General features: G+C 31.4%; 2 protein-coding genes across 2 annotated transcripts in view; one reads left to right on the forward strand and one right to left on the reverse strand.

Annotated features, from left to right (window-relative positions):
- Window positions 1-16,950, reverse strand: part of LOC134711744 (uncharacterized) — a 405,579-nt gene that overhangs the window by 6,082 nt on the left and 382,547 nt on the right. The window lies entirely within an intron of this gene.
- On the forward strand, window positions 1,244-15,737 carry LOC134711735 (DNA repair protein RAD51 homolog 1). The gene is made up of 10 exons (XM_063572572.1): window positions 1,244-1,459; window positions 5,443-5,558; window positions 8,256-8,393; window positions 8,999-9,116; window positions 10,788-10,879; window positions 11,820-11,914; window positions 12,888-13,001; window positions 13,572-13,701; window positions 14,445-14,569; window positions 14,944-15,737. Exons 2-10 carry the CDS (start codon window positions 5,469-5,471, stop codon window positions 15,065-15,067), a joined length of 1,026 nt encoding a protein of 341 aa, XP_063428642.1. The 5' UTR covers window positions 1,244-1,459; window positions 5,443-5,468; the 3' UTR covers window positions 15,068-15,737.

Genomic DNA, 16,950 nt, shown 5'->3' on the forward strand with positions numbered 1-16,950 from the left:
CCCCCTCTAAATATGCAGGTTTACCGTCAGTATTCACGTGCCACTCGACTATAAAGCGTTATATAGTCAAGTGGCACGTCGGCAGTAAACATGCATATGTAAAAATATAATGTATATTGATAAATCAACCATTTATGGCCAGGATTCTGTCCCCAAGTAGCTAGTAGTGATTTCTTTCATAATATTATTAAGGAAATTCTGGATTGTAAAAAACAGAGAATCTAAGGAGTAGATTTCCAATCAAGCTAGCAAAATTTGATGCAGGAATGCAGAAAAATACTTTTAATTTCCATTCAAAAGAACAAATTTGTAAGCTTAAAACTTATACTTATTAATACTTTTACAAGTGCAGATTATTTCAGTTTGCTTGATTTTTTTATGTTTTTAAATTAGCATTTTAAGGGGAGATAACGCTGAAATAGTTCATCCTCTGAAGGAATCTACATAGAATGTGCTATTTTGTATTTTAACTGTGGGGGAAACCGCACGGTGACCCAATCTTTTCTTTTAATATCACCAAAGCATTTCCTTAAAACTATCTTCTCGTATCTTATTTCACAATTCTAGCTATAACTCAGTTAAGCTTCTTATCACATATATAGAGAGATTTTTTTCCTGTTTAATCCTGTGATAAAAAATGGGTCATTTTGTCACAACCTGTAGCCTGAAAAAAATCGTGATAAAATCTCATTTTCATGATATTTTTGAATATATGTCAATATATACTCCGTTTTGACAAATAAAATTGAGAATGGAAATGGGGAATGTGTCAAAGAGACAACAACCCGACCATAGAGAAAACACAAGTATATAATATGAACAAATTGATTCTATCATTTTAATTTATACTCCCCGGCGATACAACCTTAACGTTCTCTTACAACACCTTTTGTTTTTGGTTGGGTTCGTGTTGCTTATTCTTTAGTTTTCTATGTTGTGTCATGTGTACTATTGTTTGTCTGTTTGTCTTTTTCGTTTTTAGCCATGGCGTTGTTAGTTTATTTTCGATTTATGAGTTTGACTGTCCCTTTGGTATCTTTCGTCCCTCTTTTACTGTGAATATAGAAGTATCATTTGCGGTCACTTGCGTTTCATGATCGATGTTGCCTTTTGAACCAACAAGTTCGTGTGCAAGTCAAAAACTCGTTTTTTCTCATTGTGGTGACTTAGTTTTTTAAAATAAATATTGTGACAAGGGAGACAAATCTACCAGCCGTTTTGGTCTATACTGTATTTTTGGTAGTTAGTTATAAAGAAAGAGGAAATGACGTACTATTGTGGCGGGACGTCTGATTTGGATTTGTAAACATTGGTGGAGAACTTTTACAAATGACTTAATAGTTTAACTAAAACACAGAGAATTTAACTTCGACCGTTTTTAAGATATCACGTTTGAATTTAAAGATTAACTAGACAAGAAGAAGCGTGTTGCATTAAGTGTACAGCCAGTAAATTTTCAGTGAGTGGCACTTTATTTTCAGATTTGGGTATCACACAAACATACGCATGATATGTTGAATATATAATTTTTCGAAATTAGTAACATTCTCTTAGTTAAAAGGGAAAAGAAAGAATTGCAAGAATTACCAAAAATATTGGTCTGCACTATTTAAAAACTGTTAAAAAAAAAGTTAAGATCAAAACAACTGATAGATTTATCTCCCTTGTCACACTATTTATCAAAAAATGTAACCGGGTGAATTTGTGATGGATTATTTCTTCTCTTGTTTAAAACACATTTTGAAAAACAACTACTTTGTTATTGGTCAGAGCCCCGAGGTACAGTTTTGGGTCTGATCCTGTTCTTTTTATATATAACTGATTATTAAATGAATACATCAAACACAGTACTCTCAGATTATTTGCAAATTTATTAAACAATGCGAAACAAGGAAGACACTTAAAAACTGCAAGAAGACCTCATATCAGCAGCAAAATGGGAGAATGACTGGCTCGTGTCATTCCATCTAGACAAGTGTTCAGTCCTTCAGATAACAACAAAAAAAAAACAATTAAAATTTGACTATACTCTCCACCAACATGTACACATGTACTGCAAAATGAAACATCCACAATACATGTATCTGGGAATAACTATACAAACTGATCTAAAATGGAACAAACATGTAAACAATATCACAGCTGCAGCCACACAAATGCTGAACTTCATTAAAAGAAATTTAAAGGTTACATGTAATTCAAAAACAGTTAAAGAAAAAGCATACATTGCACTAGTAAGACCAAAGCTAGAATACAGCAGCTGCATCTGGGACCCACATACTAAATCACAAACACACCAACTTGAGATGGTCCAGCGCAAGGTACACATGTAACAGATACCATAAGGCCAAAAAAAATATAGGTCTGTTTCCTGTTTAATTTCCCGACCGACCCTGACTCAAACCCCCTGACCCTAGATCTTTTTATTCAATTCCGGAAAAAAATAGTTTCAGGTCCAGAAAAGGTTCGTATTTTATTATGCCTAAACAAACAAAATGGCTGCTCCCAGCACAAATGTGCTACAACTAAGGTTTAAAAAATTTCAGCACTGCAAGGATTATTCAATTAAAGCTTCTTTAAAAAGATTAAATCATTTTGGGGTATAGAACCCTCACCAAACATGACATTTAACCGACTGCAAATCTGACAAAGTGCAAAAATAATAAAAAAAAAAAAAAAATACCAACCTACCAACCCTGATTTATTTGCCTTGAAAGCAGGAAACAGACATATATTTTTTTTTTGGCCTAACACTAGCTCAGTCCAGGCCTCGACAATAACGCTTGTCCGATTGTCAGGTACCAGAGGGAAAAAGGTCGGACAAGTAAAAGCTGTATCAAGATTGTCCGTCTGGACAAGTACAATTATTCTGCAGGAAATAAATCTAACCCAACTTTAATGAACAAAGTAATTATAAACAAAGTAACAAGAAAGTAAATATTAATTTGACATGTTTCTGTATTCTGTTTATTCAAATGCAAAACCTTTTTCTTCAACATGTTTACTTGCAATCGATAATTTTTAACTGGTTCTTTGTCAGGTACTTTTTAACAGGTAATTAAAAGGTATACTATTCTGGGAAACCAGTCTTACTGATCCGAATCCATCATGCGCTTTGTAGATAAGGTAACTTTACAGAACAGTTTGTCACCTCCAAAGATTCAGCTCCAAGTTTAATAGACAGTTTTGCACTGTAGGAGACATTGTAGTAGACATGATTGATAGACAGTTTGACAAGGCATGAGACATTTCAGGACCAAGACAAATCAGTACCTCATTTTGCTACCTTATTATGTTCCTTATAATAAATACATACCCTTAATTTTTTCACAAACATATTTTTTTCATTTACCATAAAAATTCACAAAATCATATTTGATCATAAGTAGAAAAAAAAACAATACTTGCAATATGGTGACCCATATATAGTTGTTAATTTGTGTGTCATTTGGTCTCTTGCAGAGAGTTGTCTCATTGGCAATCAGACCTTATCATGGCTTATCTTCTTCTTTTTATTGATTGCATTTGAATAAACTTTTTTCAACTTAAAAAAACCCAAACAGAATACAAATCTAATGAGTGTACAGGCCTATCAGATGGTGTCTCATGTTTTAGAGTCTGATGAGACTGGCATTAATGAAAACTAGAACATAATTCCTGTGACATGACTAGTTTCGCAGTTGTACTTGACTCATATTTTTGAAAAGTATTTCGAAAGAAGTACATCAAATTTTGTTATAAAGTTTAAATTCATTTTGTTCCTTTAATCAACTAAAAATGTACAAAGAATAGTTTTAATAGAAATTTTTTGGACAAGTAACAATTTCATTCGGACAAGTAAATTTTGGTATGTACTTGTCCTACAGGACAAGTTGAAAAAAAAGTTATTGTAGAGGCCTGTCAGTCACTGAAATGCTGCAAACACTAAATTTGGCAACACTTGAGCATCACCATTTTCTACAAAATTATCATCTTGTAGCCATTTACCCAACATACCTCACATAATCAGATACAAAAACACGACAGCATTTACATATATACATTCTTTCAGACCCATACAAACCACTAAAGACTCATACAAGTACTCATTCTACCCAAGATCAATCTTACAATGGAACCTTCTCCCAGTAGCTGCAGTCCAATGCACTACTCTAGAAAGTTTCAGAGAACAGGTTCCAATACCTGTTCTCAATAAACATCTAAACATTTAAATAAATTCTACAATTTATATAGTTTTAACCAAAATGTAATAGTATAGTACAAAAACAGAAGAAAAAGAAATTATGTTGAAATTTTTATTTTTGTATATTATTCACTGTAAATAAGAATTAGATCCCACGCACGCGCGGCATAGTAAAATCAGTGCCTGGCACGTTATCATCAGTATGTTGATGGAGTGCTGAATTATAAAGAAGTAGAAGAACTTGTTACTGCTTGACATTTTTCAAACACCTGTCTTTATTCTTATGTACAGATTCAACCCTATCATAAGAAGTAGATTAATTTTATCTTTAAAAACAGTTATCAAAGCAGTCCAAGACATATGAAATTTATCAACCTATAAAATTTCTAATATTCATTCCTTACCTCAGCCTATATGTACAATGTACTGATCATGACATGTGTATATTTTATACCCAGCAAATGCACAAATGACGTCAAATAACATCACCTACAACAAAACACTTTGAAGGAACAATAACAATTGAAACAAGGGCATTCACAGGAGGTACCCGCACAACATCAAACCTGGGATCAGCTGTCTTCCTAAAGTGTTGAATTTTCAATAACTCAAAATACTTTATTTTCAGTGCCAGTCATTTTTTACAGGAATATATTAATTAGGTCTGTTTTAAAAGTATTTTATATCAAAAAATTGCATTGAAAGCAATCTCACATTTTTTGTAGGATTTACCGTATATGAAATTTTATGATAACTTCACCATATTTACTTTTTCATATCATTTTTTTTTATCAAGTTGTATTGAATATTATCATTATACATTGTACTTTACTTTTATACTAATTTATGCCATTTATATGTTTGCATTTTTGTATATGCCTTTCTATGGTGAGGGCGGCAGCGTGAGGGCCTCAGGAAAGATTAGTTTTATAGCTAACTGTGTAATCCATAAAGTCTTAAAATAAAGTATTGTTGTTTTTGTAGGTCCATAATCAGCAAAATGAATGGATATATGCCGATTGGAAACAAAAAAAAAGATTTGTTTTAGCGAATGGTATTGATAGAAGTGAAATGCCCACATTTATATTATGAATCTTTGTTAGAAATCAATTTAAGTTCTATTTTGTATTATTTTTGATTTTGCCATTATTAACGATGGTTTTTTGTCTGATTTCCCATTACTATAACTTATATTAACTTCATGAATGTTTTACTTTAAATTAATTAATTTCATAAAATAGCTTTGTCTTTTTGAACAGGATCTTTATCATTCTTCATCTTTAACATGGCAATGCAACAATCTCGTCAACAAGCCTCAGCACAAGCAGAAGAAACTGAAGAAACCTTTGGACCATTGCCCTTAAAGCAATTAGAGGTATGAATTTTTTCATAAAAAATATGTGGGCATGTATTGAAGGAAACACTTTGACATACACAGTAAACATTGTAATGAACCCTAATTACAGTTTGTTCATACTGAATTAAGAAAATGTAGTTTGGACAGTAAAGACTAAATGTAAATCTGACAGATGTTTTAAAGGTATTCTTTTTCCAATAATGCTTTAATTCAAAGTTTTAGATGACAGTACTAATACAGGATGTCAATTAACAGGTATTAAGTTAAAAAGTTCACAAACATAATCGGCCTAGCCAAGATCAGATGAGCATTTTGTGTTTCACATGAAGTCAAAAATGAGTATCACCTCAGGACAAAACTCTTTTGGTATTTTGGTTCAAAAATGGTTTAAATTATGAAAAATTGCCATCGTTAGGCTAACACTGGAAGCATTTATATAATACATGCAGTTTTTGTTAGAAATATTTTATATTTTTATGAAATAAATGGTGTTTAAAAACTGTATAATTCTCTTTAATGGTTGCCTTCAAGACATGGTCACCAGTGTCAGATTTTTGGTCAATGACAAAGACAACAAAATATGTTTAGAATTATTGAATATCAAACATTTGAATTGAAAAAAAAATGACAAGAACATGTTTAACTCACAGATATTTCAAGCAACAGTAGCTTTCTTTGATTATTTATCTTATCTGATAAAACTGTATCTAAACTTATCTATTAATAACAAAACTTCCAAAAAAAACCTTTCTTTTGGTGTATTGAACCTTAAAATAACTTGATGCATATTCTTACAATAAACAATCAAACATAGCAATACAATTTATATATTTTGTCTACGGACAAGACATTGTATTTATATTTAATTAAATGCATTATTAAAACCTAATTCTGATATAGCTGAAAGTGTTCTCTTGAAAAAAAAACATACATTTTATCAGGTTTATCTATCAAACTTAGCTTGACTGGGAGGAAAATGGAAACAAATACATTTTGATAATGTCTACGGACAAGACATTTTATTGATATTCAATTAATGCTTTCAAAGATGATTGTTAAAGTTAAGATTAAAAGTTACCAATTAAATTTTAAATTGTGTTTTTAAAATTTTGAAAAATATAAAAATGTACCCATAATTCTTTACACATCTCAAAAATTTATTGATTGAGCCAAAATGAAGACACATTTTTTTAAGTGAAATCCATATATCTGACTGTTTACAACAATCAAACTTTTATTATAACTCAATTTTGACATAGTTGAATGTGTTCTCTTGAAAAAATAACATAAATGTTACCTATCAAATTAGGCTGAACTTGAGGAAATTGGCTAAAATATATTGTGGTAATGTCTACGGACAAGACAATTTCAGTTAAAAAAAAAATCTGTTGGAATGAATTGTGACTATATTAATGTTGAATAGATAACTTTCTTCACCTAAAAATTTGAATAGATAACTTTCTTCACCTAAAAATTTGAATAGATAACTTTCTTCACCTAAAAATAAGATTTAAGTTCCATAGCAGACAAATAATTGAATTTAATACTTGTTATGTACAAGTGTCTTGTCCGTAGACACTTCCTCATCTGCTGTTAATACGGAAATACAAAAGATAAAGTAAGAGAGAGAGAAATACTTTTCCTTAATTTGATTTAGTTAACCTTTTAAGGTATGCAGCAACTGGAATAAACAATATTGAAGTAAAATAAGGTATGCTTTTTATGACTGATGATCTGCCACTCCTGTAAAGTAATTTTACAAAAATTGAGAACACTTAAATTACCATTTATTTATTAAAAGTAAGATATGTTTAAGTTTAAACAACACATAGGTATAATTTAGACCCATACAGCCTAGCAATATTGATAAAAAGACATGTCTACGGACAAGACATGTGTCTACGGACAAGACATTCTGACATATTTTTAAAATTTTTCCTCTATTAATAGATGATAGAAAAAAATGTTAGTAGTGTTTTCATATCTACAAAAGAACAGGAACTTAGCAATGCAACATTAATGTTATTATACTTCCAGTTTACTAGGGAATGCATGTCTACGGACAAGACAATTTTTCACTTTATTTGTATATCCAACTTTGATGGCATATATCTGCAGCTAGGGTACTGCAATTTTGATAAACGAGGTAGTTTTTGATAAAGTATATACTAAAAGAGAAAACAAAACACATAACAGCATAAATTTGATTCATTTTTCTCTTATATCACTACACTGAGCAAGCTAAAAACAAAAGTACAAAATTATATAACGAACGCATAGTATTCAACTTTTGATCATAACTTTGTAACCACTGGAGATTTTTTGTTGCAACAACCAGTAAAAGAAAGATGAATAAATTGTCTATAACAGTGAACCAATAATGTAGTTCAAATTAATTTCACTTATTAACTATCAATTGTTGAAAACAGCGAAATTTTAAATGAAACAACATAACGTGAAATTTTTCCCATTTTCAGCGTGTATTTTAGTGTTTTATTTAAAAACGGTAACACCTATACATGATATTTGATATTCATTGTGAAGCCCTACATTGTCTCCTTCAGTTCAAACATGTATTACTTATGTAAACATTATCTTCTTGTCTTTACAAGCCTATAACATAGACCCACTATGAAATGCACATCTGATCTTGGCTAGGCCGATTACAAATCTTCTGATTCAATATGTGCAAATATATATGTATTTTAATAACAGGCAAATGGTATTGGTGCATCAGATATAAAGAAACTAGAAGAAGCTGGTTACTTCACAGTAGAGGCAGTGGCATATGCACCAAAGAAAAGTCTCTTAGCAATCAAAGGAATCAGTGAAGCCAAAGCTGATAAGATATTGGTGGGGTTTTAATAGATTAGGTGTCTGAAATTGCAACAATTCATGGATGTTTAGTAAAATGCTTCAATCATTACAAATTATGTTAATTTTATTTTTACATTTTGTTAATGTAAACATTATATAGTCTTGTTATTTGAGATAAAAATGTGGCCAGTTCAAAACAGAACTGTGATGTCCTCAAAGAAGTTATTGCCAAAAAAATAGTTATGTTCCCAGCTCCAAAATGTTTGTGCCAATACCATCTTCTCAGTATTTTATGTTTTATTGTTCCTTTATTTGAAGTCACTCATGATTCAGTAATACTCGTAGTTCTGGAGTTTCTTAATTAGATTAAAACGAATTAGTTCTTGTATCTAAGAGGTAAACTTTAACAATCAAATTCCTTGGACAAAAGGATAGATAGAAAGACGAGTAAATTCATATAATCATTATAATTGGTTCCTAGATGAATAAATGAGTACTAAATGCATTAACCTTAATTTAGTTGAAATTTGTTCTGAATATGCAATATTTTTTATTCTGAATAATGTTAAATGAATATATGCTATTGGCTATGATACAAATAACAAAATACACTGATACATGTATTAATTACATTTTTTAAGGCAGAAGCTGCTAAACTGGTACCTATGGGTTTCACAACAGCAACAGAATTTCATCAGAAAAGATCAGAAATTATTCAAATCACAACTGGTTCTAAAGAGTTGGATAAACTATTGCAAGGTAAATTGACAATAACAATATCATACAAGTTTTTGTATTGATATAACTCCAGCTTATGAGAGGAGTCGCTTAACCTCTTTATGATCCAGTGATCAACTTTTTCCCCCTTGGCTCAGTTTTTGTGACAATTACTATGTTTAGTAGGCAGGGCTTTCCAAAGTAGCCGGTAGACGGCGGATTTCCGCTGTTTACGGGGGCTTCAAGTGCCGCCTACTTCACTGACAAAAATATAAATTTGAAAAGAAAAAAATATCTTTTTCAAATGTTAACGGGCAGCCGAGAGACGTATTGTTTCAAAGTCGAGGTCACGATAAACAAGGATAAAAAGTCAGTGTTTACCTTCGGCTAAATATAGTTCACATGAATTCAGGTCACTGATTGGTTGTCTATTTAAAGTCAGAATGCATCATTTCTTTTCAAAGATAACACGAGATACATTCCGGTGGTCATTGAAGGATAACAATAGAGATGTTCCGATGGTCATTAACTCGTTGTTTTTGGCTTTTAGAAAGTGAAGACAATCAGATAGGATGACAATTTTATGTTATGGAATAATATCAGTCGAATAAAAGAAAGTGTAGTAGATCAAGTTGTTCAGAATCTGGAAAACAGTATCTTTTGAAGTTAATTTTTCAAAGCCCACGTGGTGTTCTGAGAATCAAAAACGAAAGTAGAATATTGTCGACCTGACCACAAATAAATAACATTTCCAAATGATTTATGTATCCGACTTATTGAACAGTTTACAAAAAAGGGAAAATCAGAGGATATATCAATTTTCTGTCAATGCTTGAGAAATAGTTGTATGATTTAAATACGTGTAACAGTCTTTGGAGAATTTAAAAGGGGGTCATTTGTTTACAAATGCACGTAGTTATGCAAAATAAATCTATCAAGATTTCTAACAAATCGGTTATATAAATAAAACTCCTTTAAAAGCAAATGAAATTTAAAAAAGATGAAATTTCTTTGAGATGTTTTTTTTCTTTCTTTAATTTCAAACTTAAAAAATGGTCATTTGAAAGATGAATGAGGTGCCAGGAGATTGCGAGAATGCAGGATTTTGCTCTATTTATGCCAGAGCTTCTGGGGGGCTTTGAGCGGCCCCCAGACCCCCTGCCGTAAAGCACCATTGGTGGGCGTTCGGCGAACCTAACGCATGTTACAGCCACCTATAATTATAAATTAGTCTACTACTTCAATTTCAAGGGTGAGCCCTGAGTAGGAATACTATATTAAGACTTGCCTAACATGGACCTCATTTTCTTGGTTCATTTATCAGTGTTTACATCAATTTCTCAGTTATTATGAATAATGGATCAACTTTGTTGTATGTATTGCATGTACATATGAAAGCAGTTGTATGTCTTTATTTTTCTTGGGGTCTGCAATTAGTATCAAATTAGTTTTAGTCAAATTAGAAAGTTATTATAATGATTATGCCAGCTATATTTGGCCTGTAGAGAAATACAGGTCAATTTATAGGGCTTTTCAAGTCTTGTTTATATGTGAATAAGTTGAGAATTGTACCTTTTTCATCCTAGATGATGATAAAATTATAATGCTAATTTCAAAGTAGCTGAATCCAAATCAAGAATAGATTAATTATACAATGTATAAAGTGATTATAATTTACAAATGTTACAAAATAAAGTTATCTTGTTTTTCTAGGTGGCATAGAGACTGGGTCAATTACAGAAATATTTGGAGAGTTTAGGACAGGTAAAACACAGCTGACCCACACATTGGCAGTCACCTGTCAGGTGAGAATATTTAAGTCAAATGTTAAGAAAAATGTTGTGTATAAGTCTATTTTTTTTCTTCTAAAAATGTCTGTATGAAATCAGTCTTGTTGAGAGTCATTTCACAACTGTTTTTCCCTTTCTTTCTAGTGATCTTTGGAGTTTTTATTATGCTTAAGATTTTGAACATCAGAATTTTTAAAAGTACTGAAGAGTTTAGTATATATTTGTCATTTTCTATTTTTGAAATATGAGATGTTTTTATGTTAAGATGATAATTAGAGAAGTTTATTTTGAAATTTTCTGCTATCATTCCAATTCTTGAATCATTCTCTATAGCTATATCAAATGCTTGAGATTTAGGCAATTACAAATATTTGTAGTTGCTGAGAAAAGGCATGCTTTTTAAAAGCTATGATTGTTATATTGGTACTGTCAATCTTACAATTTCATAATTTACTTGCTACATTTGTACCTAGTAGTTGTATATTCCTCAGATGATGTTAAGTTCTTGGCAGGAATCAAGAGCTGAGAATTCCTGTGTAAGATCCACTCTTAATCTAAAACTACTGATTCTGTTTAAGTCAAATTTACATCATTTCTCTATGACGTTGATATATGATATTTATTATAAATAATATTATTTAAAGTGAGTTTTAGAGTAAGACTATTGTATCAACAAATAACTAGCAGTAGGGATATGGGAGTTTCAAATTTGGCAGGACTGTTATACTGTTGTTTCATTATAATTCGTTGAATAACAATTTTCGTGTGTTTCGTGGGTACAGGCTAACCATGACTTTAGATGTTTAAAGAATAACCAAATTTTCTGTAGGCTTTGTGTACAGAGATTTGCAAAACCACGAAATCAAATATCCACGAAAAAGTAAGTTTTACTCAATCCACGAAAATTGATACCCACGAAAATAAATGAATCCACAGTATTTCATTTTCATTGTAGCTTCCTATAGATATGGGTGGAGGTGAAGGAAAAGCTTTATACATTGATTCTGAGGGAACATTTAGACCAGAAAGATTGTTAGCTGTTGCTGAAAGGTAAGGTGTAGACCTAGTGGTAAAAAGTCTCAGTTTATAATGCACCAACAATAGAATGAGGTATTATGTTTTCTGTTCCTCCTATCTGTCCTTTCCTTTTCAAGTTTCAGTATTAGGTTGTGGTTTTGTACTTAGTGTTTTCCTCAAATTGAAACTGAATACTCTTGTTCATTATAATGTTAACTTTTTCAGATAAAATGCCTTATAAGGGTTTTCATCAAGATTCTCAGTTCATGGTTGTTTCAGAATTTAAATAAAATTGAGAATGGAAATGGGGAATGTGTCAAAGAGACAACAACCCGTCCATAGAGCAGACAACTGCAGAAGGCCACCATTGGGTCTTCAATACAGGGAGAAACTCCCACTCCCGGAGGCGTCCTTCATCCCCTAAACAAATATGTATACTAGTTCAATGATAATGGAAGTCATACTAAACATCAAATTATACACAAGAAACTACAATTAAAAATCATACAAGACTTACAAAGGCCAGAGGCTCCTAACTTGGGACAGGCGCAAAAATGTGGCTTGGTTAACATGTTTTTGAAGCATTGGAGGTACTTTTTATGACCCCAACACCTATAATATATTTTTTTGTTTTATTTATCATTCATACAAAATTGTAAAGATAATGTCTGACACCACTAAGGGCAATTATTTTTTTAATTTAGATTATCTGACTGATGTTCCATTACCTATCGACCTAAAAAGCAGCCTACCTAGAAAAAAATATGACAAATTGGTTCAATTTTATTTTTTTCTGCCCTAACATCCTTTTCTTGTCTAAAACATGTAACTTTTGATGTTGGCAAAAATAAAACACTCTACCTACCCTGCAAGGCATGGGTAGGCAACATCAAACAAAAACAAATAAGGGTGACCTCACAATTAATTTGAGTACCTGCCATTCCCTATCACCATATATACATATTTAGTTTATAGATATTTTAATGGTTGATGATTGTACTTTTAGGTATGGTTTATCTGGAAGTGATGTTTTAGACAATGTAGCTTATGCTAGAGCCTACAATAGTGATCACCAAACCCAGCTGTTGGTACAGGCTGCTGCAATGATGTCAGAATCTAGGTAAGGTTAATAAACATGACTACACTTAATTTAAAACAGTGCAAAAACTAACACAATTATCTCTTGGCTCCGACAAGCTACGTATGATTGGTTGACAACATTCATCCATTTATACCATGTGATGAGCCAACTACTGTACATACTACAGGTGTAAAAAAGATGTTCTTGTGTAGTATACAAATAATGTCTGTTTAAGTAATATGTTATTTTAATGTCTAGTTTTCTCCCCATTCTATCACCTTACAGCTGTTCTTGTGGTTGGATTGTAGTTCTGCTGTGTTGCAATTTTTCTCCAGAGGTTTAGAACCATTTGAAAAACAACATAATAAGCTATACTATGTAGGCAAATGCTTGTGGATGGACAATAGAATACAGTGAAGAAGAAAAAAATGACTCTCAAATATTTGAAAATTTAATCAACAAATTGCAGATAATAACAGTTAAAAGATGTAAGAAGAATGGAATGATTTTACCTTTTTTCAGTAAAATTCTAATTTTTGTGGAAGATCTTTCTTTACATTTATTAGTATACAATAACAATCAATTTACAATATGTATATACAATTACAGGTATGCTTTGTTGATAGTAGACAGTGCTACCTCTCTCTACAGAACAGATTATTCAGGTCGAGGAGAATTAGCAGCTAGACAAATGCATTTAGCCAGATTTCTGAGAATGTTGTTGAGATTAGCTGATGAGGTAAGTGTCGTTGCTGTAGAGAAAATTTTAACCAGATAACTTGTCTGAAATTCTCTCAAACTGTCTGGAATTCCTTGTTTGATACAATTTTTTTGCATGATAGAAAAAAGAATGTAATATTCAATATTCTTTTAAATAAAGAATTACATGTATTACGTAATGAATTATTTGTTTCAATCTGATGATTAGAACTCTGTTAGAAAAAAAAAATTCCAGACCCTTATGTATGCTTCAGTAATCAGTCCATTCACAATCATTTCTAGCACTGTTTCACCTTCAGTCTGCTTATGTTGATGAGGTCTAGAGTTATCTAACATTGATCATTAACAACTTTTGCAATACCAGTTCTGTTACATACTGCTTCAGATTGTGATGAAAATGTACACAGCTCTTTGATAATATTTCGTGTCTAGATTTCTGAGGTATGATGAAAATGTACTCAGCTTTGGCACGATTTCAGAGATGTGCATTTCTTGTTTGACAAAATTAAAATTATTGTGTCACATGAGTCAAACTGTCTCCACAGATCAATGTTGATTTCATCAAATTTTTTAAATCCTCATAGATTTAGAACTAACCAGTTGCAATAAAATATATTGACCATACTGAGGTATTCAAAGTATGACCCTTTATCTCTTCTCATATTAATGGCAATCTAAATGATAATAGTGCAATAAGTATAAAATTCCTGAAAGTTAGCAGGACATTAATTATACATATGTTGTTATCAATATTTCTTTCAGTATGGAGTAGCAGTGGTGATCACCAATCAAGTTGTAGCACAGGTAGATGGAGCAGCAGCCATGTTTGCTGCAGATCCAAAGAAGCCTATTGGAGGAAACATCATTGCCCATGCTTCTACAACAAGGTAGGATTTACAGCATGGTTTTATATTTAGACCCATGTTGCATTTATTTATATATTTCTTATATCATTAAGTTATGTACAGTATCAGTCTTATGATATCATTATGTGTTGTTATTTAGTTATAAATGTACATCTTAATGATTCAAGGGTTGTTTAGACATGGTTAAACAGAAGTATTGAAAAATTAGAACATCAAAATATTTATTTTAACTAGATACTGTTATAATGTACCTGAATGCATTAGTACAACTAGTTTATAGAAATAGATATTTATATGTTTGAATATCCAAGTAGCTAAAGAATATTATGCCTGATTTTGAAATTGTACCAAAAAGGAAAAGATGTTTTAAAAAGCTTTTGTTTTGTTACTTTCAGATTATATTTGAGGAAAGGTAGAGGAGAAACCAGAATATGTAAAATATATGACTCACCCTGCTTACCTGAAGGGGAAGCAATGTTTGCAATTAATCCTGACGGTGTTGGAGATGCAAAAGACTGAGGGGCATATAAACGGGAGAAATAAAGAAATCGTCTGTGCCAAACTAGATCATAGTGCCGAAGTGATGTTATCACTATCAACTAGTTGGAAAAGAGCTGTTTTGTAAGATTGGGCAGCATGACTTGATTATTGCAAGATTGAATGCTACTGTATCATGCTATGAGATGTATTGAACAAATCATTAAAATTATTTAGTGAGATGTACAAAATATTTTCATGTTTACTTAAACTGTTATACATAATATTTTGTTTTCATTATAGACTGTGAGGTTTTCTATTGTAATTGTTTATGACTTTTGTGAAGTAAGGATATTGTATATTGCTGTTGATTGTGCCATTAATCCATAAATGTTTTTCCTTCTTTTATCTATCTGTAAATGTTTCTCCCTCTTCCATCTATCTGATAAAATTTCTGATGTATTTAATAACCATAATGTTACAAGAGTAATTTACAAGGTATTCAAACATTCTCATCCAGGATTTATAGATTAAATTCTAACACTTTGCAGGTCTAGGTTGTGATAAGACCATATATACTTTAATCACTTGTAAATCCTAAATGAATTAAATCATAATTTATCATATAGATTAGCTGCTAAAAGTCATTTAGATATTTTAGAATTATATTTGAATAGCTTTATTGTGAAAAACTTTATGACATGTTCTTCTATAAAAATATATAATTGTTTTAATAAATGTGAAAAGACAAAAAAAGTCTTCCTTGTCATTTAATAGATCAATTACAAATAATGTTTAGTTATTTATTTAAACTTACCAGGGCAAGTCGTATCAATGGCTCTCCATACTTTTAAGAAGTCAAGTATGATATGTGTCTCAAAATTTATGCAATTTCCCTCAAAATAAGGGGCCTTGATGGCAGGGTGGTGACTGGTCTAAGTAGTCGAAATAGTTTGTCTAAACTGAAGATGTGAGTTTGAATCCCTCATAAACATGTCTTAATTGACTAGGATTGTCAGTTTTCCTACCAAAGGTTGGTGGTTCTCTCTTAGGACTACGACTTCCTTTACCTATGAAAACTAGTTCTGAAGAATTTTTCAGGGTTAGGTGTTCACTGGGATGCAGTGAGATGCATCTATCAGCATTCCTGTGTCTTCCAGGTCAAGGAATAGGACAAAAAATTATCAAAATTGACACTTACTGCACCAGAGAACCTACCGTACTTTGGGGAACACATTCCTCACACCTACCTCCAACTCATCACTCAAAGAACCTGCCTGATGATCCCCTATCTCAGTTTTTTTTTTCATCCAAAAATCATAAGCAGCAAAGGAATAGCATATTTTTCAAATAAAAGAATTGCATTTTCTAACCAGATGCTCTGCAGGGCGTAGCTTTATACGACCACAGAGGTTGAACCCTGAACGGTTGGGGCAAGAATGGACACAACATTCAAGGTGGATTCAGCTCTAAATTTGGATTGTGATTAAATAGTTGACACAGCATAGGTTTCTGACACAGAATGAATGTGTTCTAATGAACTTAAAATTTTTATTTTCTCTTAGAGCAATTCACTATGCTGTTGAATATTAATCCTCTCAAAAAAATGTTTGAAGAAATTTTCTTTTTATTTATGAAATTTTAAATGAGAAAAATTGAATCTTTTTTTTTAATCACATCCCCCTTTCCCTTATTCCAAAACTAATCTCAATTAAAATTTCTAATGGAGTTTGCAACAATAACTACTCATTTAAATACATCATAAAATATTAAGATGTAAAAAAAACTGCTTGTTATCACTGAAAGGTAAAGATTATTTTAATTTATCAGTTGGTAGTTAAAAGTGAATATACATTGTATATTGTATAGAACAAAGATTTAAGTTGATTCTGGACAAAGAAAGATAACTCCAATTAAAAAAAATT

The sequence above is a fragment of the Mytilus trossulus genome, chromosome 3 (genome assembly GCF_036588685.1).
Source record: "Mytilus trossulus isolate FHL-02 chromosome 3, PNRI_Mtr1.1.1.hap1, whole genome shotgun sequence".
Taxonomy (NCBI): domain Eukaryota; kingdom Metazoa; phylum Mollusca; class Bivalvia; order Mytilida; family Mytilidae; genus Mytilus; species Mytilus trossulus.